General features: G+C 38.1%; 1 protein-coding gene across 1 annotated transcript; it reads left to right on the top strand.

Moving 5' to 3' along the window:
* Positions 1-1,365: 1,365 nt before the first annotated feature.
* On the top strand, positions 1,366-24,952 carry polr3b (polymerase (RNA) III (DNA directed) polypeptide B). Its single transcript, XM_083551885.1, has 28 exons — positions 1,366-1,592; positions 1,889-1,921; positions 2,047-2,103; positions 2,251-2,315; positions 2,435-2,510; positions 2,939-3,039; positions 3,347-3,438; positions 3,535-3,652; positions 3,751-3,859; positions 5,111-5,233; positions 7,606-7,722; positions 7,906-8,040; positions 10,156-10,317; positions 10,583-10,783; positions 11,480-11,642; positions 11,771-11,924; positions 12,374-12,448; positions 12,625-12,723; positions 13,223-13,350; positions 14,576-14,785; positions 16,031-16,189; positions 16,421-16,538; positions 18,441-18,583; positions 22,073-22,176; positions 22,984-23,150; positions 23,323-23,436; positions 24,204-24,377; positions 24,469-24,952. Exons 1-28 carry the CDS (start codon positions 1,521-1,523, stop codon positions 24,596-24,598), a joined length of 3,399 nt encoding a protein of 1,132 aa, XP_083408011.1. The 5' UTR covers positions 1,366-1,520; the 3' UTR covers positions 24,599-24,952.
* The last annotated feature ends 76 nt before the right edge of the window (positions 24,953-25,028 follow it).

The raw sequence follows: 25,028 nt of genomic DNA, 5'->3' as shown, positions 1-25,028 counted from the left end.
GCCAATGGAACTGGGTCAGTTGTGTGTATTGATGATGTGATGATTGATGATAGAAGTTGCAGAATGAATTCTGCAGCTTCGTCTCCCACTGCAAAAAAGCAGCAACCAAAGGCAGCTACAACCTACAGCATTTAAAAATGTCCATGTGATACATACATCAGGCATACAACATTTCCTGCAAAGGATTTGCACCAATGTTTTAAAGATAATCCTTATATTTATTGTATATAATGTTAATTTGTTTAGTTACTATGTAGTAGCTGTAATTCCGAAATGCTTAATACAATGTTTTTTTTTTTAACCCACTTTATTTAAAGCTGAAAGTTTAAACTTCCCTGGCATATTGTTTCATTTCAGTCATTCATTCATTTTAAATCCATTGTGGTGGTGTACAGTTTTAATAAAGCAAGTGTACAGTATTTAAAAGCAAATGCACCTCCTCCATGATTTTTGCAAAAGCTATTTGCAGTTCTTTGTGTGGGAAGGCTTCTAAATTTAGCAAATGATATGCTTGGTTAAATATTATGCAATTGTAAAATGTTACCGTAATGTTATTATAATTACAAATAACTGCTAAATCTGGGTGCATCTTGCATCAGTCAAACAGACTAGAAATTCATGAGCAGAAGTGAGCAAATAGATAAACATAGATTATAATTGTTGTTCCCCTTATTCTTCTCTGCATTTATGCCACACTATCAGAATATTATCATCTAATCTCATAGTTTATGAAGGGTGACAAGCATCCAACAATCCTTCAATATATCTTTTAAAGTATATTATATTAAAGTATATTAAAGAAATTAATGTCTATTAATCAAAATATGTACAGCATACAATACAGCAATGCTTTATTTAGTTATTTATTTGATTCATTGACGTTAAATTTATTATTCAATTACAAATAACCACTTTATCCTGTTTGAAGTGGATAATTGGAGCACAGAGAAACCCTGAACTGAATGTCAGTCTTTTGCAGGGTTACTTTATTTGCTTGTTTGTCTGCTCGTTCATGCATTTCTCAGGTTTTTTTTAAACGCATTTGTTAATGTGTTTGTTCGGATGTTTTTTTGTTTTGTTTTTTTTTATTCTTTCAGCTTACTTTCTTCATACTCACTTGTTTATACAAAATTTTATTACAACTAAACAATGCCCTATATGGCCTGTTTATGCATATTGTTTTAAAATCTGCCCATATATTTATGTTGAGTACGTAATTCAAATTGAAAAGCAAATAATAGTCACGAAGACTATTTCCGAAAGGTTTCTGAAAGTCGAATTGTAATGAAGAAGTGTTAATTGTGAGTGGAACTAATCACCCTTGCACCTTTTCTACCCGGTATTATTTGTTTGTTGCACTGCGTTATTATATTTGGTATCGTTCTAGCCGGTACCTTTTTCCTGCTGCAATGCAATGCACTATTCACGTGCATCTTCAACTTCCGGTTGGAGTGCTGCTAGTAGGTGAAGTTTGTAATATGATTTTATTAGCGTAGATTGTAGCAGATGTAGTAAAAAACATGGAGTTACTGCAGGAGGAATTTGGGGACATGTCCCCCCACCAGCTCGCTGCTCCTGTGGACACAGTGGAGGTAAGCGAGCAGTGAAACCAGCACGAGTTTCATTACAACATGCTTTGACATGTTAGCCAGGTAGCTAACATGAGGTGTCTCCATCCCAAATTACCCCTACCTCCCTTTATCCGTGCACTTTATAGGGGTAAAGAAATAACGGTGTATACCTTATGTAGTGTACTGTATTTCTGGAAACTCGGTATATGGGTTTCGGCCAGTTTTAAAGAGTTATAAATGCATAAATATTAGTGAATGCTGTAAATTGTGTTTAAGTATAACAGTTGTATTAAATGTTTTGTTTTGTTTGATTTAAGGAAAAATGGAAGTTGCTTCCAGCCTTTTTGAAAGTAAGCATCCTGTCCAGACAATAATGATTATTTATATATATATATATATATATATATATATATATAATTTTTTTTTTTTATTATATAAACATCATCCAAATGTTTAATTTTCAATTCATTTTCAGGTTAAAGGTTTGGTAAAGCAGCACATTGACTCTTTTAACTACTTCATCAATGTGGAGGTAACTGTGTTATGTCTTTTTATATATATATATATATATATATATATATATATATATGTGTGTGTGTGTGTGTGTGTGTATACATATGTATGTATACATATGTATGTATATGCAAAGCTCTCGCATCATTGTCGCTTCTATTTTCAGATAAAAAAGATCATGAAAGCAAATGAGAAGATTACAAGTGATGCAGATCCCATGTGGTATCTAAAGTACGTGCTGTTTCAACACCCCCCCCCCCCCCCACACACACACACACACACACACACACACACACATTATTAGAATCATTCTTCTTTTTTTCCTCTTCAATTTTCTTGTTCATCAATAGGTACCTGAATATCTATGTCGGGATGCCTGACGTGGAAGAGAGCTTTAATGTCACCAGACCAGTGTCTCCACATGAGGTAATGAAGGAGTTACTTCAGTGGTGGTTTACTTTTCTAATCTATTCATAGTCTGGTGAAGCACTTTAAACCTCATATGAATGTGCCTCAGATTTATGATGATGAGAAAAAGGAAAAAACAAAATGCGTAAATGAAGTATTAATTCAAGTTTTCCCTAAATGTGAACTTAAAGAAGATTTATTTTTTCACTGTTTTTGTACCTGAATGTAAAGAAGATTGAGTCGAGTGTCCAGGAAACTTGCGAGATTAATTTTTTTGCACATAAGACCAGCTACATCAACACATTTCTGAAACTATACATTTTATGTTTATATTGATGAATTCTAAAAACAATGTACAGTCACATTCGAATGTGTATTCACTAGAAACGACGGCTGGGTAACAGGAATAACGAAGGAAGTCTCATTTCTTTGTCTTTCCCATCCAGTGTCGACTGAGAGACATGACTTATTCCGCCCCCATTACAGTGGACATCGAGTACACCAGAGGCAGTCAGAGGATTATCCGTAATGCTTTACCTATAGGAAGGTACTCGAACTTATTCAGCCGTCACATCATGTTCAAACTGGAGGCAGGATTTTAAACGTACACAGGATTTTAATCAGACACATTTTGATGAAGTGGATTAATCACCACTTGATGTGGTTTATTCCTTTTCAGTGGCAGTTTGCCTATCTATCTATCTATCTATCTATCTATCTATCTATCTATCTATCTATCTATCTATCTATCTATCTATCTATCTATCTATCTATTAAAATAATAAACAGCCTTTGATCAATAGGAATTCAGTCTTAAATCGTCAAAACCTTTTTTTTTTCCTTTTTTTCTTCAGGATGCCAATTATGCTGCGCAGTTCCAACTGTGTGCTGACTGGCAAGACACCCATGGAATTCTCTAAACTGAACGAGTGTCCCTTAGATCCAGGTAGAGCCTCTTGTTACTGCTGAGAGGACAGCAATGAAAGACTTTGTGTTTAATTAATTTGAGCAGCTCTTTAACAGTTTCTGTCTTTGTGTGCAGGGGGCTATTTCATTGTGAAAGGTCAGGAGAAAGTCATTCTCATCCAGGAGCAGCTTTCCAAGAACCGCATCATTGTGGATCAAGATCGCAAGGGCACAGTGGGCGCCTCGGTCACCAGGTGCTGTGATCACGTGACTACCATTTATTTTGAGTGACACTATTTTTTGTGTCTCATGTTTTTTTTTTCTTCATTCTGTCCCTTTTTTTGCACTCTAGCTCTACGCATGAGAAGAAGAGCAGAACCAATATGATCGTGAAGCAGGGGCGCTTTTACTTGAAACACAACACGCTGTCTGAAGACGCTCCCATCTGCATCATTTTCAAAGTAAAAGTAGAATTCATAAAGACGCATGTAGTTTGGAGCTGTCTGTCATTGGTGACAATACAGTATTTGACAACAGAGTCAGAGGTTTTTATGTTGATATTCGGTTTCAGCCACTTACCAGCAGATGGTGCACTGTAACAAGTGCAAAAAAAAAAAAATCTAGCGGCTCTGTAGAGGAAAAACAAAAATGTAATTTAATTATTGACTGACTTTTTTTATTATATATATATATATATATATATATATATATATATATATATATATATATATATATATATATATAATCATATTTTGTCTCAAATAGTTTTTTTTTTTTTTGTTAGAAGTAAATAATTTCTTTTCCTGGAAACATTTTAATGCACTTATTTCTACACCTGAGCGCAAGTAGAAATTTGAAACTTTTGGTTTCTTTATTCTTTATTTGTTTCTATAATTATGCTGTTAATCAGTATTTATAGATATAGTATTAAACAGTATTAAAATACTGTTTAATTTTGCTAAGAGACTAAGCAGAATCTCTGAAATATGTCAGTTTGGTATAGTCGTGTTCTTTTACATGCAATGTAATGGCAAGTAGCTTTTTTTTTATATAACTCTGTATGAGTATGCAGTTTATGAATGCTGATTTGTTGCAAACTGAAAGGCTCATTTGTTTCAGGTGTCTGTTATTGTTTTGAACCCTATTCTTTACATTTATGGGAGCACACATTCACAATTCAAGTAAATAATTAAATTGTCCAAGACCAATAGCGTAATAATATTTTCAGCTATGCAGTCTGGAACTGCTTGCTGGCAGGGGCAATTATTTGAATCAGCTGCTTGGTTGATTTTTAAGTTATTCTATAGAAATACAAAGTATATTAGGTCTCTTGTAGGGCCTTACAGAAATCAGTGCTTCAGGCTTTCTCCAAAAACACCGATACGACTTCGACATTGCACTGGCTAAATTAGCCACTGAGCATATTTGCTCTGCACTTGCGCATCTACGGTAAATTCCTCTCAGGCTTTATTCTTGCTCCTCGGAGGCTTTGGCAAACGATGCAGACCTATATGCAGTGTGTGTAAGCCCTGTCCTGTTCCCACAGTTGTCCATTAGCATAAACAAATGTCAAAGAAGCCTCAGATTTACTCTTCACCTCTGTACCACCTCTCCTGAGTCAAATACAGATGATCAGCTCAGTGGATTTAAGATGCAGGGATTGATTGTATATATCTATTCACAAATGCTCTCCTGTGTGTTTATTTTTTTAGGCCATGGGTGTGGAGAGTGATCAGGAGATCGTGCAGATGATTGGTACAGAGGAGCATGTCATGGCTGCCTTTGCCCCCAGTTTGGAAGAGTGCCAGAAGGCACAGATTTTCACCCAGACACAGGTACATCGTACTATAACACCAGAGATGCATGTAATCGCTACTCTGTTTACTGTGAATTGGTCCAGAATGTACAGACACATTCTTTTGCTTTGCCATCAGAACAATAATGTTAACCATTAATTAAGTCACACCAGATGCTCCACTGAAATGACATGTCTATATAACACATTGCTTTCATTCCATGCACACAACTTTTGCATTAGAAAACGTTTTTAATCTAATTTAGGGCACCCTTATTATTAAATTGTTTCGCTAGCAATAAAACTTGCTTGGTTTTACATTACACAGACTATTTTACTAATTATAAAAGAAAATGCAGAATGAAGGAAGGTCAGATATTCAGTGATTTGAAAACGTAAGCAAATATTTGAATTGGCGTCTTAAATTCACGATCAACAAAACTCAAAGAACATTTCAGCTCTTGTGGGGTCTCTTTTATGCCGGTTTCGTACCTTGTACAGTAAATGTATCTTCAACACACAGCATATTCAGTTCAGTTTTTGCGTTCAAGTCGATTTAAAATCTAATCGTATTTTTTACAGCAGCTGAACTGCACAGTTATCTTTTCCAGTAAACGTTGACTGGTTGGTTTAGTCCCTACCTGAGTACGATTGTTCTGCTCTTCCATGACCAAACGCACAACATTAAAGCAGGGATTGAATTAAAGCTTTATTAGTAATAGCACCCCCATATGAACATACATATCGATGTAATGTGAATGAATTTGGGACCTCAGGATAGCAGGATAGTTCTACACATTACACAAGCAGAAAATGTCTATTTCTGGGGTTTTGACTTTTACACTACACCAGTGTATTGCTTACTGGTCACTTCTGCTGTGAATTGTATGTTTGACCTGCCACTTAGTGTGTGACCTAAATAATTGTAGTATTTAAAAACTCAGTTGTTGCGTAGAATTATTATTTATTTTGACTAATTGTTGAACTGAACAATGGACCTGCATGTTTAATATTAATCATTCATTTTGATATGATTATCATATATTAACTCGTCTTCTATTCAATCTTTGTCTGTTTCTCACAACGTGCATAACAATGCAATTACAAGCATCACTGATCCAGTGTGTAACAACACTAAACGCGTCTGTATGTTATCAAGTATTGAGACCCCAATTTGCTCAGCACAGACATCTTTTTTTTTTTTTTTCTTTCTTTCTTTTTGTACAAAGCCCCAACAATCGGTTGGTAAGAAGCATATCTGCATCCTAGCAACCTATGTCTGAGCATGCCCACACGCCTGTTTGTGCACCGGTACCATTGTGAGTGTCACATCAGGACTCTAATGAGCATTACGTGCATGCTACAATTGACCCAGGCAGACTCCAGATAAGACTTATTGAAGCAAAATCAGGCTTCTAATAGGAGGTGAGGAAACGTGTTTGAGTCCCGTTTGACCACTAGAGGCAACATCTGGCATCAAGTGACTGATGCAGCACCTGCCATGTATCTGTAATGTAGAAATTCAAAGTGGCTTTCATTGTTAAATGTAGATAATTAGACAATGTATTAAATACTGTAAATGAAATAAAATAAATGATAAACAATGTGTGATGCACAGAAGCAATACGCTTTTATATAATGTAATATTTGCATTTTCTCACCAAAATCATTTTTACCTAAAGTTCTTTTGAAGTTCATCAGCCAAAGAAATTCACTTTTCTAAGGAACCTCAAAGCACCCTGATACCGGAGAGTACTTTCCAAAAAATAATGAATAAATTATATGGTTAAGAAAACCATTTCAACAATTCCACACCTTTCACATGCACATAATTACACATGCACATCTGTGCATTTTAAGCATCTGCTAAGTCCATGTGAAAGTTACTGTAAAAAAAAACATTTTGACACGCCATTTTAGCTTTGCCATTTATTAAAAATTTGTATTTAATATCAAAACTATGGATTTTTTTTGTATAAAAAAATAATTATAAAAATATAATTGATTCAATATTTTCAACCAATTTGTTTAATTGCATGAAGATAACATTTTAAACAAATGTTTGTAGTATGTGGTCTGCCTTATTATGAGATAAACAGCCATCTTGGTGTGATGGTCAGAGTGGGTGGTCTAGAAGAAAATCTCACACTGTGACCTTTAACCTTCGTGGTCGAATAAGCAGTGCCGAGCTCAGGTGTGTGTGTGGGCGCGTGCGTGCATCAGATGAAGGAAAGTGCATCCCATCTCTGACACTTCTTTAGTGAGTTACTGGGCCTTGAACTTTCCTTCTCATTCACTGATTTGAAATGTTCTCTTTACTCTGACTTGTGTGTAAATAATGGTGGACAAACCACTGGCAGACTTATGAAGCTACTGTGACTTTTTTTTTTCTTCTTTGTTTTAATATCACAGGCTCTGAAGTACATTGGAAACAAAGTGCGGCGTCAGCGCATGTGGGGCGGACCGAAGAAAACCAAGATGGAAGAAGCCAGGGAGCTGCTCGCCTCCACTATTCTCACCCACGTACCTGTGAGTCTGTTGTGCGATGTGCTGCGTTGTATGATTTATTATTTAATTAAATTTTTTCCCTCCTCTCAATTTCATTGATCATGATCTTGCATTTTTCAGATGTACATTTTATGCCTATCATGCGTTTGTTCTTGCAGCGTTATGCCACCTTTTTAGTAGTTTGGCCTTTTCTGCGTTTCCTAGGTGAAGGAGTTTAACTTCAGAGCCAAATGCATCTACCTGGCTGTAATGGTGCGCAGGGTGATTCTCGCTCAAGGCAACAACAAAGTGGACGACCGAGATTACTATGGAAACAAGCGTCTCGAGCTGGCTGGGCAGGTATGGATGATCAATGTAATTCACAAATAAGTTTCAATTTAGATAGAACTTTTTTCACAATGGACTTTGTCGCAGCTATACAGACCTTTAGAATGAAAGGAAATGATCTGAGTTTATCCCTGATGAGCAGCTTGGGGCGAATGAGGCAAGGAAAAACTCCCTCAGATGACTGAGAAAGAATCCTTGAGAGGAACCAGACTCAAAACTGGTACCCATCCTCATTTGAGTGATATCCAGTGTCTGATTATAAATCTTAAAACAATACACCGGAGAGTGAGAACTGCCATAAATACCGGAGTGTGTGATTGAGTAATGTCCTTTCTACAATCAGTTGATGTTGTGCAACCAGGAGCTACTGAGCAATAAAATAGCTCATATGAGATCATCATAAATCCAACACCCAACTCCCCCATACCAAAGCATTTAAAGATGAAGTGGGATCCAAATGGCGCTGGTATGTCTCTCGATGGTTCGGGATGTTTGTGGGGTCTGCGTCTACTTCTTTAAAGGGTCTTTAATCTTCATGAGGTGGGACACAACTGTAGCTGGCGCAACCTCGGGATGCCTCTGGATGGGGCACACAATCTGCAGATGAGATGACTCTGGATTCCTGCATCCACTAATAGCTTGTTTATGATGTCTTTTAGGCTCGATACCCCTAGAAGCAGCCCCTCCTCCCTGTTTGGCGTTTATTCACACCACCTCTAATTTAATTAAGAATGACTGACAGCCTTGTAATGCTTTTTAGCTTCAACTAAGATTGTGGTCCCGACTCATTTTGGTGGCTGAGTTTTAAAATAAGTGTGTTACTGCCAGCTCTCTAATGCTTTGAACTGTTCTTTTTGAGCAGGACGCTACTCCGTCTGCCGTCTTCACCATCTTACTCATCTTCTTAATAGGCCCGTTTTATAGATCACACTGTTTTCCGGATCTTTTAGCTTTTCACCCTTTGACTCCGACTTCTCTTTCTCTCTTCGACACACATCGCCGCTCCTGTGTGAAACTGAACTCAGTCCTGCATGCCTGGCTTCCTCACAATCCTTCATCTTCCTTTTTGTGTCTGCCAACCTTGTATTTTATTAATACCTTCATTATTTGCCCTGCTGCTTTGTTTGTCTCCTCTGTGTTTTGCCCACCCCTTTTCTCAGCTCGCCTGCTATTGTTGACTGCGAGATATGCAGCAGAGCAGAGGCAGCACCCAAATCCCAGCCCAGCCGAGCTCAGTCCTTTCTGGCTTTTATTATTATTTAGCCCAACCATGACAAAAGAATGGCTGCCTTGACGGGAGCGATTGAGCTAATCCACAAGCCCGGCTCTGATAATGTAATTACCGCAGTCTTAAGTCCTTTAATTTCCCCCAACCAACCCTCTCTAGGGGTGAACACCTCTCTCTCTCTCTCTCTCTCTCTCTCTCTCTCTCTCTCTCTCTCTCTCTCTCTCTCTCTCTCTCTCTCTCTCTCTCTCTCTCTCTCTCTCTCTCTCTCTCTCTCTCTGTGAGACTTGTGAGCAAAGCAAGCCCTTTCAGTAAAGCTTACACACACTTCCAACACTGTCAATCTTCTTACTCCTCAGTTATGATTCATTGACATTCAACTAATTGGCCCTGCTGTGCTGCAGAAGCTTAATTTCTTTATTAATTTCAGTGCGGCCTGCTTGTTTTGATGTATGCTAATATGGCTGAATGGAGGCAAGCTGCTATTTGAGAGTCTCACTGAGGATGAGAGAGCCCTGGGCGAAAGGCCAGGTCAGCCTTATCTGAACACGAGCACACCTGGTTATTACACGCTGTGGCGCCCAGCGGGGTGATGACACAGAAAGAGATATTGTAGGAGCCAGATGGAGTTAATAAAGTTGGTTGTTTTTGGAAGTGGCACTCGGGAATCAGAACAACAAAGAGACGTGAAGTAGAGGAGTGTTGATGAGAAATTAATAAATAGAAGCAGGTTTGAATACTCGGCGCACCCGGAATTGTTTGATGCACTAATGAGGAGCTTATAGCTTAGTGCAGCATTGTTGTGCTTCACTATCTGTCTCTGACTTGTCAGTTTTGGACTTCTAGAGTTCTGTGTAACTTTGCTGAAATCGTGTATGTGCCGATTTGTTCTTTACTTCCAGCTTCTGTCTCTGCTGTTTGAGGATCTCTTTAAGAAGTTTAATTCAGAGTTGAAGAAGATCGCTGACCAGATCATTCCCAAGCAGAGGGCGGCCCAGTTCGACGTGGTGAAACACATGCGGCAGGACCAGATCACAAACGGCATGGTTAACGCCATTTCTACCGTGAGTCTCTGCTGACCTCCCGTTTCCACTCATTTGGGAGGGTATGGTTGCAAAGCTCTAAAACAGTATGTTAAACTTCCTCACACAGTAGCTGGCAATGATCTTCTGTATTTGTACCATCTTAGGAAACCCTTTACATGTGAACTTTTAATGAAAGATATGAAAACTGCAGGCTTCACAGGCTTCTAGTTGGGATTCTCCAAGTTATGACTACAGTGTGTTCTGTGTATTGAATTTCAAACTTCTGTCTCTGTGTTGTCCTCAGGGGAACTGGTCTCTGAAAAGGTTTAAGATGGACAGGCAGGGTGTGACGCAAGTGCTGTCGCGTCTCTCCTTCATCTCAGCCTTGGGTATGATGACTCGAATTTCCTCTCAGTTTGAGAAGACCAGGAAGGTGAGCGGGCCGCGTTCCCTGCAGCCCTCACAATGGGGAATGCTTTGCCCCTCGGACACCCCTGAAGGGGAGGTCAGTACAATATAGCTACATAAGCATGAGAGCCTTTTTTTTATTTTTTATTGACCATGTTTTCATTTAGTAATAGGACAAAATTATTTTATTTGTTTATCCAATTACATTTAATACCCTTATACAGCCACTGTATTAGGAACACAGTGCACCTGTTCATTCTTTGACATCCCTAGTGGCAATTTTTCAATCTCTCTTTAAAAGTCCAGTTTAACCCAGGAAAGCCTTAAATTCCCTTTCCAATGGTTTTGACGAGTAAAACCATTTACCACAAAGTTTTTACAATCTAAGATGCCTTTCTACTGTCCGAAACTGCAAAGGGTGGCTATTAAAGCGAATTGTCTGCTCAAGTCAGTCTGATTCTGATTCTTTTCTGACCTTTCTCTTTTTTTTGCACAATTTCAGAGACATGCATTAAAATTCCAGATTACCAGTTTCTTAAATTGTTACGGTGAACTCGTCTGGCTCCAACAACCATTCCATGGTTGGAGTTACTCCCCCTATTTCTGTGTTTGAGCTTAATGTGATCAGTTTCCTCTTGATTTTATGCATGCTGTTGGCATGAATGAAGATATACTTTTCATAATAATTCTTTAATTTCAGTTCTTTAATAGTACTTATCTTAATGACCTGATTATGTATGTAATGTGTTAAAAATGGGAACAGTGTTTATTATGCGTTTGTCATTTATTGTAGGCTTGTGGTCTGGTGAAGAATCTTGCTCTAATGACACACATTACCACTGACATGGAAGACGGACCCATTATTAAGCTGGCCTTCAATCTGGGAGTAGAGGACGTCAATCTACTGTGTGGAGAGGAACTGTCCTATCCCACTGTCTTCCTCGTCTTCTTGAATGGTAGCATCCACATGTTCGCAGGCCTCCTCCGATCTATATTTATTTTCCAAAAGTAAAATCTGAAAGATTTCCATTTTGATTATTAACAACAATGAACATGTTCACTGAGACTGTGTGTGGTTCTGCAGGTAACATCTTGGGAGTGATTCGAGATCATCACAAGCTGGTCAACACATTCAGAGTGATGAGAAGAGCTGGTTTTATTAATGAATTTGTGTCTATCTCCACCAATGTGACGGACCGCTGCGTGTACATCTCCTCTGATGGAGGACGCCTTTGCAGGTACTGAGTCTCAGTGTGCTTGCTGAACATCGGATAGAGTTAGGTAAGATTAGGGGTGTAATTCCATGTCACACTTTGGAGTAGGATCTGCTCAATGTTCCACATATTCATGTGTGTATTCAAATTTGAACCATAAGGATGATTTTTGTTGTTTTAAATATCTTTTGTTTTACACTGAGACAAATTACATCGTGCTAGAACAGTTCTCTGCATTACCGGAAAAACCTTCTGCCTATTTGAAGAAAACCAAAAATGATACTTTTGCTATATGTATTTGTTTGGTTCAGTCTCAACAGATGGTCACAACAAATCATATTCAATTCACTGTTATTTGATTGTGCAGTTGATATAATTTCAACCTTTAACATTGTTGTTATGCAATGCCAGTGTATGTTTTTCAGATAATAGTGGAGGCTTCATTCAGTGCTGATTGTGTTGTGTGTCGGCAGACCTTACATTATTGTGAAGAACGAGCAGCCGGCTGTGAAGAACAAACACATTGAGGAGCTGTCTCAGGGCTACAGGTGCATTTCACCATGATCAATAGTCGAAACACTCATTGATTTTGAAAAGAGCCTCAAACGAACCTTTATTCTTTTTGTCTTTACATTTTAGAAAAAGCTGGATGTGGCAAATAATGTGTGTATATTTGGCCTGTTATTTATTGTTGAAATAGAAGCACTTCTTTATTTCCATGCAGGAGCTTTGAGGACTTTTTACATGAAAGTCTGGTGGAGTATTTGGATGTGAATGAGGAGAATGACTGCAGCATTGCACTGTATGAGCACATGATATCCAAGTGAGTTTTTGTTTTTTATTTATTAATTCATTTACCTATTGTAGAAATGTTGTAGTATGGTTGATAGTACAGATAAACAGTCTGCTTGTAATGATTTCTTTTAACAGTGGTGATGGCATCAACATTTTATTTTGAAAATCTTAAAATAATTTATTATCTAACCAACCAAACATGAGATGTGGTTTTGATTTCCTACTTTTTATGGTTGCAATTAATTGCATACAGTGCCATCCTTCCTCTTCCTGTGTCTATTTTGATCCAGAGACAACCATACAATATTTTTTATTTTTTTTTTATTTTTTAAACTATCTGGTTGTGTTTGTGCAGGTGTACAAAACCAAAAGAGATCAGATTAACAGTATACATGCACTGAATATATAGATGATAACGGTCTGTATACATGACTGTTTAAATACCCTGCAGGTGCAGAAAGCGGACAATCGTGTTTACATACACAGTAAAAATTGCATGTTTAATGGATGTTAATGCTGTGTTTCAGGGACACTACACATTTGGAAATTGAGCCGTTCACTTTGCTGGGGGTTTGTGCTGGGTTGATTCCTTATCCCCATCATAACCAATCCCCCAGGAACACCTATCAGTGTGCTATGGGCAAGCAAGCCATGGGTAAGAGCCATGGGTCCGTCACCATTCTCAAAACTAAATAACTGTATCTTACACACAAACTCATATGCACAAACTCTGACGCATTTTCAAGTTCACTGTGACATTCACACACTTAGACACACTAAAGTAAGTGTGGGTGTTTGTGTGTACATCAAACATCTCCTGCCTGTGTGTGTGGCAGGGAAAAGGTCCACTAACCATGGGCTCCCTAAGTGTCATTAGCCATTCATTGTGTCTTGCTCAGTGTGTGTAGAGGGTTAGTGTGCTCAGCTGCACCAGGGAGCGAGAGAGAATACACACCGCTCCCTGGTTACCAGAACTACTCCAGCCCCCCCTCTGTCTTTACAAACCCAATGAGACTGCAGCTACATTTGGCCAGATATCCTCGCCCTTGTCTCTTGTGGGTTTTTTGCGGACGGCCCCATACATGTGCAAATCTCTCTGTGTGGCCCCGGACCTATTTTCACACACTGTGTGCTTGTACCCTGATTGTGAAGTAATAGCATCTGACAAATGTCAAGGCCTCCAGGGACGGCCGCTATTCTTTCATAACTTTGCTTGGGTGGATTAAAGAGACAGTCCTCTGTCAGACTGCATCATGCTGGAACACTGCAGCTAAAGATACTGTCACTTTAATAGCACTCACATCCACCAGCCTGAAGTTAGTTAAGCATGAAGGTGTTTTAGGGGGAAGCAGTTTAAGCCAAGTCTTGAATGATTCTTTATTTATAATTAGGTTTCAATGAATCTTTTGCAAAGCCTTAATCAACCTTTATTTGGTTCATATTATCTTTTCAATTACTTTTCTTTTCGGCTTCTCCCGTTAGGGGTCGCCACAGCGGATCCTCCGCACGTTTGATTTGGCACATGTTTTACGCTGGATGCCCTTCCTAACGCAACCCTCCCCAATTTATCCGGGCTTGGGACCGGCACTAAGAGTGGCTGGGGTTGGTTCCCTGACCGGGAATCGAACCCGGGTCGCAGCGGTGGGAGCGCTGCATCTTAACCACTAGACCACCAGGGGTTCATATTATCTTTTCAATGTCCATGCAAATTTTTAGAATTTCCTAGTGATAGTTCAGAGAGACATCAAATTTCATATAATTTGACTTTAGATATTGTAAATATAGATTTATTTTACTACTATTTTCCACCAGAAGCAATATATATACCCCCAATTTTCTCTCTTTTTTTGCCTGTTCACTAAAAAAGTCATTTTCCACAGGTACTATTGGCTATAACCAGAGGAATCGAATAGACACACTGATGTACCTATTAGCTTATCCTCAGAGGCCCATGGTAAAGACAAAGACCATTGAATTGATCGACTTTGAGAAGCTACCTGCAGGTCAGAACGCTACAGTGGCTGTGATGAGCTACAGTGGTTATGATATAGAGGATGCGTTGATCCTAAATAAGGCCTCTCTGGACAGAGGTAAGAGCGCGAATCAAAACATGACACTGCTATTAATGCTGACGACATAATTGACATGTCCTGCTTTTAAATATTAATAAAGTGCAAAGAGATTTTTTTTTTTAAATGTTCAGTATATATCATTTATTTATCATTTAAAAATGTATTTTTAAAGCTGTACTCTGAAAACTAAACATGGGCCAGAACATCTATTTTTTAAAGGTACAATATAGACACTTTTTTAAAGTAAAACATACATAGGTACAGGTATAAAAGTTGTTTTTGGGACCACCACTACAAGAGGAAAAGCTATTGTTAAGTAGGAGTTATATTTATCTCAGCTCGGAAAATTCGCAGGTGCCCATTTGGAACCTAACTAACAGCAAGTTGCAAATTATCTTAAAATTCGCAGAACCCGCAGCGGGACCGAATGTTCAGGAACATCAGGAATAACATTTTAAACTGTGTTTTCACCAAAAAATTTCATAAAATGTTTTAAAACACCTTGTTGTATTAATGTGACATAATGTCTAGATGAATTCACCAAGGTACCATAGGGGCTGGATTTTCAGAAATCGCGTGGGGGTCTTAAAACGTAACCCCTACGATTTCCGGGGGACCACTGTATACAGAAAATATACAATTGGTATATGAAAAGAGCAAGGCAGGCTAGACAGCACACACTTCAGCATGTAAACGTTACTGAAAAAGATACGTATATCAAAATGTACGTGTGATATGTAATATCGTATCTGTGTATGTACACTGTGTATCTGCATTAAAGTGTCCAGTACTAGTGTTAAATATAAATTATATTATATCCTGAATAAGGGATCCATGCATAAACAGAGTTAGTGAGTAGGTTTGAGTTCAGGCTCCTGATGGCTTAAGGAAGAAGCTCCTTATGGTTGCAGAAAAAGCATACTAGACTACAGGCACAGTCGATACTTGGGTTGTGTAGGATAAGTGAAAATCTCCGTTTGTTGGTGCAGATGCTCAGTAGTGTGAACAGTACTCACTTGGTGATTTGGATAGCAGCCATTTGCAAGGCAGTTCTTAGTGAGGATGCTCAAACTATAAATGATAAAACTATAATTGTGATTAGCCGTTTTCAAAGCATTTGTTTCCATATGTTTTTAATAGCAAACAACTAATGATTATTAGAGACTAACCTTTTCTATTATTCACCATACTTACGATCACCACAGCCTTACTTTCTAAATTGTCTTTTTTTTTTGTATATAATTAATTTTTTTTTTACCTCAGGTTTTGGCAGGTGTCTTGTGTACAAGAATGCGAAGTGCACACTAAGACGTTACACCAACCAGACCTTTGATAAGGTCATGGGTCCCATGTTGGATGCAGAAACACGGAAGCCCATTTGGAGACACAGCATCCTGGATGCTGACGGGATTTGCTCCCCTGGTGAGCAGTGCATCGATTCACTTCATTAGAGCACAGCAAAGTGAGAGAAAAGAAGCTAGAAGATGCTACATGAATGATACATTATACATGTGCAGCCTGGAATGTCTTTAAACAATGTCTCCTCTCATTAAACGTAGCACGGATACTGTAGCATTAGTGAGGATAAGATAGGATTTTTATCCCGAGTGAGACTGTACATGTGGATTAAAATCTGTGTATTCTCTTTACTAGGAGAGCGAGTGGAAAACAAGCAGGTTCTGGTGAATAAGTCTATGCCAACGGTCACCCAAACACCACTGGAGGGCAGTACCCAGCCAAACCAGCCACAGTTCAGAGATGTGCCAATCACGTGAGTTTGTTTGCCTCAGAGTCAGAATGATTAGGCATCGTCACACTTCTCCGGAAGTACCATTAAACTCAAAATAAAGGTGATCTTTTATTATATGACTCTTGATTATATAGCTGTTCTTGTTCAATTTTGTTGCCTGCATAATTTATTACTTCAGTACTTTCAGGAAGGGGAATATTTAGAGATATGAGAAAAATATTTGATCCATCTAGACTATCATGGTTAAATATGCCAAATGTTAACATTACCAACCGCATCAAAACTTTATTGAAACTTTTGATAAATCAGTTACTGCATATAGGATGATACTAAAATCCCATGTCGGATTCCTTGAGTTTCATTCATCAGCATATGTTTGGAAAGTTGCAGGTTAATGAGTTTCTAATATGATGTGAAGTCACATTTATTTATTTAAAACTGGAAGCAAAGACATTTAGAACAGATTAAGCAAACATGTATTTAAATGTTAAATGCGACTACTGTCCGTATATAAATTGAAGCAAATGTAAAAAAAAAGTCAGATTTTCTTTGTCATATCGCTTCTAGTTCAGAAGATACTCCAATTAGTGGCTTAACGGTACACAAAATTCACGATTCAATGTTGGTAATTGCAATTATATGAAATTTACAATGTGTTTTTTTTTTTTTTTTTTTTTTTAAACTAATGCAGTTTATTATTATTAACATTTGTAAACCAACAGTTTACATTTTGTTAAACAATTTTAAATGAAAAAGCCTGCTTGGTTTAAATAAAAAATGCAATTATATAAAAAAATCTAATGGAATAAATCTAAGTAATGCAATACACCTTTTATTTTTAAGTATTTTATTTTATTTTTTATTTTCTGCGCTCAGAGTGTGCGAGACTAAACAAACTTGAGGTGCGCCACTTTAAAAGTTTGTGATGAAACACTGTGAGGAAAATGTTATGAGTAATAGGTAATATGAGGTAATGAGGAAACTTGGGAGGAACTTAACATGTTTCGCATGTAAAAAGGATTGCATTTGGTACACGTGCACCATGCCGAAGGCCCTGTACCGAAAAGGTTTGGTACCAATACCTGTAGTGTTACACCCTGAACTTCAATAAATTTGATCTTATATGGATTTTACACAACATTTAATCAGGTTCTACACAAACTTGTGGAGTCCAGTGTATGGTATGTGTCAATGATGCAAAAAAAGAGACGTGAAATACTGAAATTCTGAATTCTATGTAAATAGATCTATTCTTCACTCAAGATATTGTTTTGTAATGTTTTTAAATAGCAAAATTTGTATTTGTGGGGAGCTCGCTGGCTCACGGTGAAAGAAAGGAGAGACAGGTGACAGTTTCATCAACAAACAAAAAAACAAAACAAAAAAAACAGCTTATTTGTGCCACAATCTCGTTTTTTTACTTTCACTTTTCAGTGTTTTAAAAACACACTCAGCTTAGCCTCTCTCTCTCTCTCTCTCTCTCTCTCTCTCTCTCTCTCTCAAGGCTCTGTTTTCTAACCTTTCTATCTGAATCACATTCAGGTGTGTGATTTTTACCGCTTGCTTTTCCTAGCTACTCCCCCCGCACACACACACATTCACAAACCAAGGCTCAGTCACATGCCCAATAGACACATTTTTCACTACTGGTTTCAGACTTTTGGATTCTACAGTATGTCCTGTATGTGGGTAAGGTTCTGAGTATGTTACATAAAAAACATGCAAGTAGGAGGAATGGAATCTGTGAATTCTATTTATTTATTTTTTAAATAGCTCCCAAAACATGCATGGTTGTATTGTTGCACAAATACTGTATGTGGGAATGGGGCCCTTATCTGTACTGGTGTCACAATTAGCATATATTCAATCTCGCATGTGTATATACTGCTTTTTTGTTAAAATACTTTTTCCCTGTACACACAGGTACAAGGGCTCAACGGACTCGTACATCGAGAAGGTGATGATTTCTTCAAACGCAGAGGATGCATTTCTGGTCAAGATCCTGCTGCGGCAAACGCGTCGGCCCGAGATAGGAGACAAGTTCAGCAGCAGACATGGCCAAAAAGGTACTTCAGCATTCAGGACACACTCAGATCATTTTAGTTTGAGCAGATGTGCCATACAAACATAGATTCTCAACCCAGGCCAGTTATTTACATACAAGAGCGAGAGAGAGCACGCGTGTTTGTGTGCGCGCACGCATGAACGTATAGGGTTTAAGTCTTTTTTCCCCCCAGCCTAGTCCCAACATGTATTCAGTTTCAGGATCCTGCTCTCCACCTTCTTTTTTTTTTTGAGGGGTGTTTTTCAATTAATTAGTTCTTTGTCCCGAAGCAGCGTATGCAAATTTATTACAGCCGCGCTGCTCCTGGGAAAAAAGTGTTTATAGGCCCCATTGTTTCTGCGCACCTCTGCTGAGAGCCCGGGCCACGATGATGATTTAATCAGCACGCTAACTGGCGCCATGCATAATTCACTCATTTCATTAACCAAGGTTGTCCTTGGGCACTCATCACGGCTCATGAGAGTGAACAGAGGTCAGGGAGGGGTTAGCTGCAAACAGCCGAGATGCTATTTACTGCTCTTTTTACTGGGGCTTTTGGTATTTAAAGGAGTGGCACAGAGCTGCTAGACTGGGCTAACACAGTTATTGTTAAAGAGGGTCTCTTGAATGCCTTTTCTATGGTTTTGGTTTTACAGTCATTTGTTCGGAATAATCAAATGTTTTTTTGAAATGCGATTAAGCAAAATCTTCAGAGCGCTGCGGAATTCTAATTTTAGCAAACTTATTCAGTACCAGACATTTCTAATGGTTAGTCCATTAGCTCCTGGAAACAGGTGAAGTAAGCAGTCCTTTCAAGTCATAGAAAAAAAATCTTTTTTTTTTTTTTGGGGGGGGGGGGTGTAGACTTTCTCAACTGTACACATAATTAAAAAAAACTTTATCATACCCTTATTTCCCCCCCGAAGTAACCTCTATAATGTGCATTCAGCATTTAATTTTACATATTCCGTTTATAAAAAAAACTACTTAACTTATTGAAACGATTATGCAAAGAGTGAGAATAATGAATTAAGCAATTGTTTAACTGTTTTATGTTTTAAAACAGGCCAGGTTAAAAACATTTTTATTTATTTTACAGACAATGATCTATGAGTAAAATTATTTATTTATAATAATAATAACAAAAAAAAAACGTTTAAGGAATGTTTTTATTAGGTAACGTAAGAAAATCATATAATAATCTGATCATGGAATTTTCATGTTTAAACGCTTTTTTTTTTGCCCAAATATTATCGGGTCTAAAATCAAAGTGAGCCAAATTATGTATTTGAAGGGGAAAAAATTGGCAGCTTTATTGATGCCAAGAGCCAACTGTGGGTATCCCACAGTGCACTGGTGCCAGTTAGAGTAGGCATGTTTTACAGGGGTTTTGTGTTTTACTATTTACTTACATCCCCCTTCACAGATCCTGCTTGCTCTGACTGGTCTCATAAGCTCTGGTCAACAGAGCAAAATTGGTTAATTATTCACCGGTGACCCAAACACAGAGACATAAACACACGCTCGCTGAGCTGTGTCGGTGGGACCCTTTGTGTGAGCTGCCAGTGTGAGGCTGTATGGGGTGTGATGGAGGGCCGTGGACTCTGAATTCTGACCACCTTTTCTCTGCTGATTTCATGCCTCTTTTATCATTCACTCACACACACCAAATAAACAACCAAGAATGTGATGAGAATCACTCTTTTTATTTATTGATTTTATTTGTACATTTTGTCTCTATTGAATGCTTTATTCATTCTAGTCTACCGGTTAATTTAAGAAGGGTATATACTTAGTTTGCTCTTTACCTTTTCAGTGTGAGGCTAAGCCTCTGTGTTGTACTTGATCCTGACAAATTGATTACTTGCTCAAAGTAGAGTAAGCAGTTTGCTGGATTATATGCCCACAATACACAAGTGATAAAACTCGCTATGCTCGTATAAGAATATAATTGGTAGTTCAGTGTGATCCGTTTCGACGCCAAAGTTCCTTAGGACAGCACATTTCCAAGTGTTTATTCATTTGCATTACAGAAATTTCCCAACACTAGCAATTGTTTTATTCATTTAAGGACAACCTTTATGATTGTAGCTACCTTAAATATTGTTATTACAAGTTCTTCTCTTCACTTACGTTATAGCAGTTATAAACAGTTGATTTCTCGCCTGCCTCTTGATGTTAATAACTGAAATTCTAGAAACAACAAAATACACTGGCTGTTACAAAATGCTGTCACCTGAAACCCCATATGAATCAATTATCTTAAATGTATTTATTTTTTTAAATGGCAGTGCCCTCTGTTTACAAGGTGCAGTCCACCTCATCTCTCTCTCTCTCTCTCTCTCTCTCTCTCTCTCTCTCTCTCTCTCTCTCTCTCTCTCTCTCTCTCTCTCTCTCTCTCTCTATATATATATATATATATATATATATATATATATATATATATATATTAATATTATAAAACACGTGTGTCTCGGACAGACATGTTTTATTCCTGTCACGGACTGATCCTGCCCTCATTGTGTGTGGCATGGCCAGGGGAAGTTACAGAATTCTAATCCCTCTCTCACTGTCCGGCTGAGCACCTCTCCTCACTTCCTGCTCCGTCCCACTCTCTTTTTACTACTTGCAAATGGCCCAATAATGTGTTTGCTCTGACGGACAGAAGAGTGTGGAGCAAACATTTGCGCTCACACTCGGAGCTGTGCACTTCTCCGGCCCACCGTGTGAATGGCTAATTCCCCTGCTTTGCCTTTTCTATAAAGCTAGCAGACCTGATAACCATTGCCTATATATGTGCACACAGCATGTGCAGGGTAAACGAGTGGTTTTGGATGCATGGCAAACATGCTAAATGGGATTTTTATTTAAAATCAGATTTGCGGTATTTTCACATGGCAGATGGTGTAACTTTGGGGTCCTTGGCTGCATTTGAGAGGGGGGAAAAAATATACTGTTTTATTCGTACTATTCTTATATACAGCAATACAAAAATGAAAGCTGTTTTTTTTTTTTTTTTTTTTTATACTAAAAAAGTTTTTAGTATTGTAATGTATAATATATACATATAAAAAAATAATAATTCTGCAATGACTTAAAAGAATAGAAAGAGTCCATCAGTATAAATGTGTTTTTCCTTTAAACTACAACTCTACCCTGCTGTGCTGCTATCAAATAAGAAATGTGACAAATGCTATAAATGTAATATAACCAAACGGAAGCATTTGTACCTGAAATACTTTTATATTTGGCATCTTTTTGTACTCTGAAAACTCTAAGCCTTCAGCTCTGTGGGACAAATGGAAAGTGATGAAACATAGACATTTCAAATGACACTCAATTTATATTTGCATAGGTTTGATACTGACAGATATTACAAATTATGAATGAAGATCCTTTGAAATAATCGCAAACGTCAACTCCCAGATCCAGTGTCCACAATAAACAGCGTTTAATCAGTCTTTAACCAGTTTGCATATGTTTTGAATGCTGTCTGTTTCTCCTGCTACAGGTGTTTGTGGATTGATTGTCCCTCAGGAGGACATGCCGTTCTGCGACTCAGGGATCTGTCCAGATATTATCATGAACCCACATGGATACCCCTCCAGAATGACTGTAAGCTCCACCCAAGAGACTAATTTCTTCCTGGATTTCTTTACTGAGTGCCATTTTGATTCGGAGCTAGTTATTGTTCCTATATTTATATCAATTTATTTGGTGGATACATGAGAGGAAATTAAAATTCAGCATTTTTATTCAAGAACCAAACCAGACACACACACACACCCACATGCATTAATGATGCATGCAGTTGCATTTTGGAATCTGTTCATGTATTACACTGAATTACTCCTTCATAAAAATGGTGATTTATACAGAAACCAATTTAGCACAGACCTGTCATGAACCATAAATCCACAAAAATGTTTTTAATTAAAAACTTTTTTTCACACACTATTTGTCATTTCCAGGCAGTAAAATTTTGCCTTTTAGTGAAATGTATTTCTATATCTGTCCCTCTCCCCAATTTGATTAAAGCTGTATGATTTCAAAACTCATTTAACAGAAGTGTGTTTTGGTTCCACACCCAATCTAAAGTGTGTGTTTAGGTGCACCCAGCAGGCTCTCGGATAGAAACTGGTGTAAGTAGAAGAAAGGGATTCACCCTTTTAGCATAAGAAGGTCAAAGGCCATTTAGCCCTTTTTGTGCAAAGCCACTGTGGTGCAGTGGACCGCGACCGTGTCCATGATGTCACATTCTCCAGCTGCAAAAGCACTGACATCATACACCGTTATTTCACACGTTTGAAAGCAGTATAACTGGTACAGAACCATTATCCCATTTATGTTTAGAAATAATAACTTGGCAGCTTGGGTTGTGTTTATTTTTATTATTATTATTATTTGCATGATGTTCGCTAGGTCGGGAAGCTGATCGAGCTATTGGCAGGAAAAGCTGGAGTGCTGGATGGTCGTTTTCACTATGGCACTGCTTTCGGGGGCAGCAAAGTGAAGGATGTGTGTGAGGATCTTATTCGCTACGGATACAACTACCAGGGCAAAGATTTTGTCACGTCTGGTATTACAGGGTAACAATCACCTAGGGTTCAAATTGCTTTATTAGCTTTTCTGAATTAACCTGTATTATTTTTGCTTATGCTTGTCAGCACAATGCAATCTCTTCACTGATGTTCTACAAATAATGCTTAGTTTTTTAGTGCTGCTCATCTGACTAGTCTTATACTCTTTGGGTTTACACAGCGAACCTCTGGAAGCCTACATCTACTTTGGTCCAGTGTACTACCAGAAACTGAAGCACATGGTGTTGGATAAGATGCACGCAAGAGCTCGTGGCCCTCGAGCAGTGCTCACCAGGTATAATTATAACTGCTTTAGGATGGTCACTAAATTCAGTTTAAAGCATTAAACATTTTACTTCATTGAGCACTCTTTCACCACAGTGGATGATATAGAGATATGCCATGATCCCCTTTGCCATGTGACTCCAAAGTAAATTAGAGTACAAAGAGAATTGAACAGGAGGGTTTTGATTGAGATACAAATTGTGCAAATTAGAATCCACAAGTTGTCACTCAAGTCAGGAAAAAAAAAGCTACATGACCGCACATGAATGGGTATCATTGCTATCTCAAGGTTTCTGTTCTCTACTATTTTAGTTGTGTATTCCTTTGAGAAAGGAGATAAGGAACTGATTTCTACCTTATTTTGTAGAAATCCCCCCCAACTGGTGGACAAGTACCAGCTAGTCTATGAGCTCACAGATTGCATGATAAGCTAGTCTCATTTCTCTCACCCAGAGGGCACAGTCAGTCAGCTACAGGTGGCTATGGCATTGTCCCAGCCGCTGAATGGTAGAGTAAATGCGCCTCTGTAGAGCCATTTGACATCTAAAAAGCTCAAAACCGTATGTTAAATGTTTGCTATTAACAGTTGGGGTTGACAAGAGCAACCTGAAAATAACTTTTAGTATCATTATTAGATAGAAAATCAGCAAAGGATAATTCTAGAGTAGTAACTCACAATTAGCATTTTCCCAGTAAAGATTAGTACTACTTTATAGTACTCTTATGCCTTAAAGTACACAACTTTATACAAGTGCATATATGTGCATGGGTAAACAGGCAGCCTACTGAAGGTCGTTCCCGGGACGGAGGTCTCCGTCTGGGGGAGATGGAAAGGGACTGTCTGATTGGCTACGGGGCCAGCATGCTACTGCTAGAGCGCCTCATGATCTCCAGTGATGCTTTTGAAGTGGATGTGTGTGGCCAATGTGGGCTGCTGGGTTACTCTGGATGGTCAGTGCTAAAACCTCTTGCATTTTGTTCTATACAAAATATTCTGATTATGTCTTGTTTTTAATCCTGCTGTTTGTTTCGTGTGCTCCAGGTGCCACTACTGTAAGTCCTCGTGCCACGTCTCATCTCTACGCATTCCTTACGCCTGCAAGCTGCTCTTCCAAGAGCTGCAGTCCATGAACATTATCCCTCGCCTAAAACTGGCTCGCTACAACGAGTGAGCTAGCTCAACGACGCCTCTAATTTTAAAGCCAAAAGCATTGTATCGTCAAAGCTGCACTCCTGGTGCACTTATGACATGCTGTGGTTGTATGCATGTCGAAATTTTGTAAACAGTTAGTCTTTACATTGAGCCTTTTTAAGAGGTTTAAAACATTATTTGAAAAGCTCTGCATTCAAATACAGAGGTTGTAATATAACTTAGATATTATGATATTCCCAAATGGTGGCAAATTTAGTTTGCATGTGGAAAAAGTGTCTACTTTTTCAGTGAAAAATCTTTTTTGCCTGGTTTATTTTTGGTTTGTTTTTCAAAACTGTATGCATATGTAAGTAATAAATAATTCTTTAAACTATTTACAAATGTCCTTATGTTGCCCACTCCATTACCCAGAGAGTAATATGCAAATAAATTCCATAACCTCATTTATG

Source organism: Silurus aristotelis, assembly GCF_946808225.1.
Source record: "Silurus aristotelis genome assembly, chromosome: 10".
NCBI classification, from domain to species: Eukaryota; Metazoa; Chordata; class Actinopteri; order Siluriformes; family Siluridae; genus Silurus; species Silurus aristotelis.
Note: the sequence above shows the minus strand (reverse complement) of the source record. Positions and strands in the feature narration are given on the sequence as shown.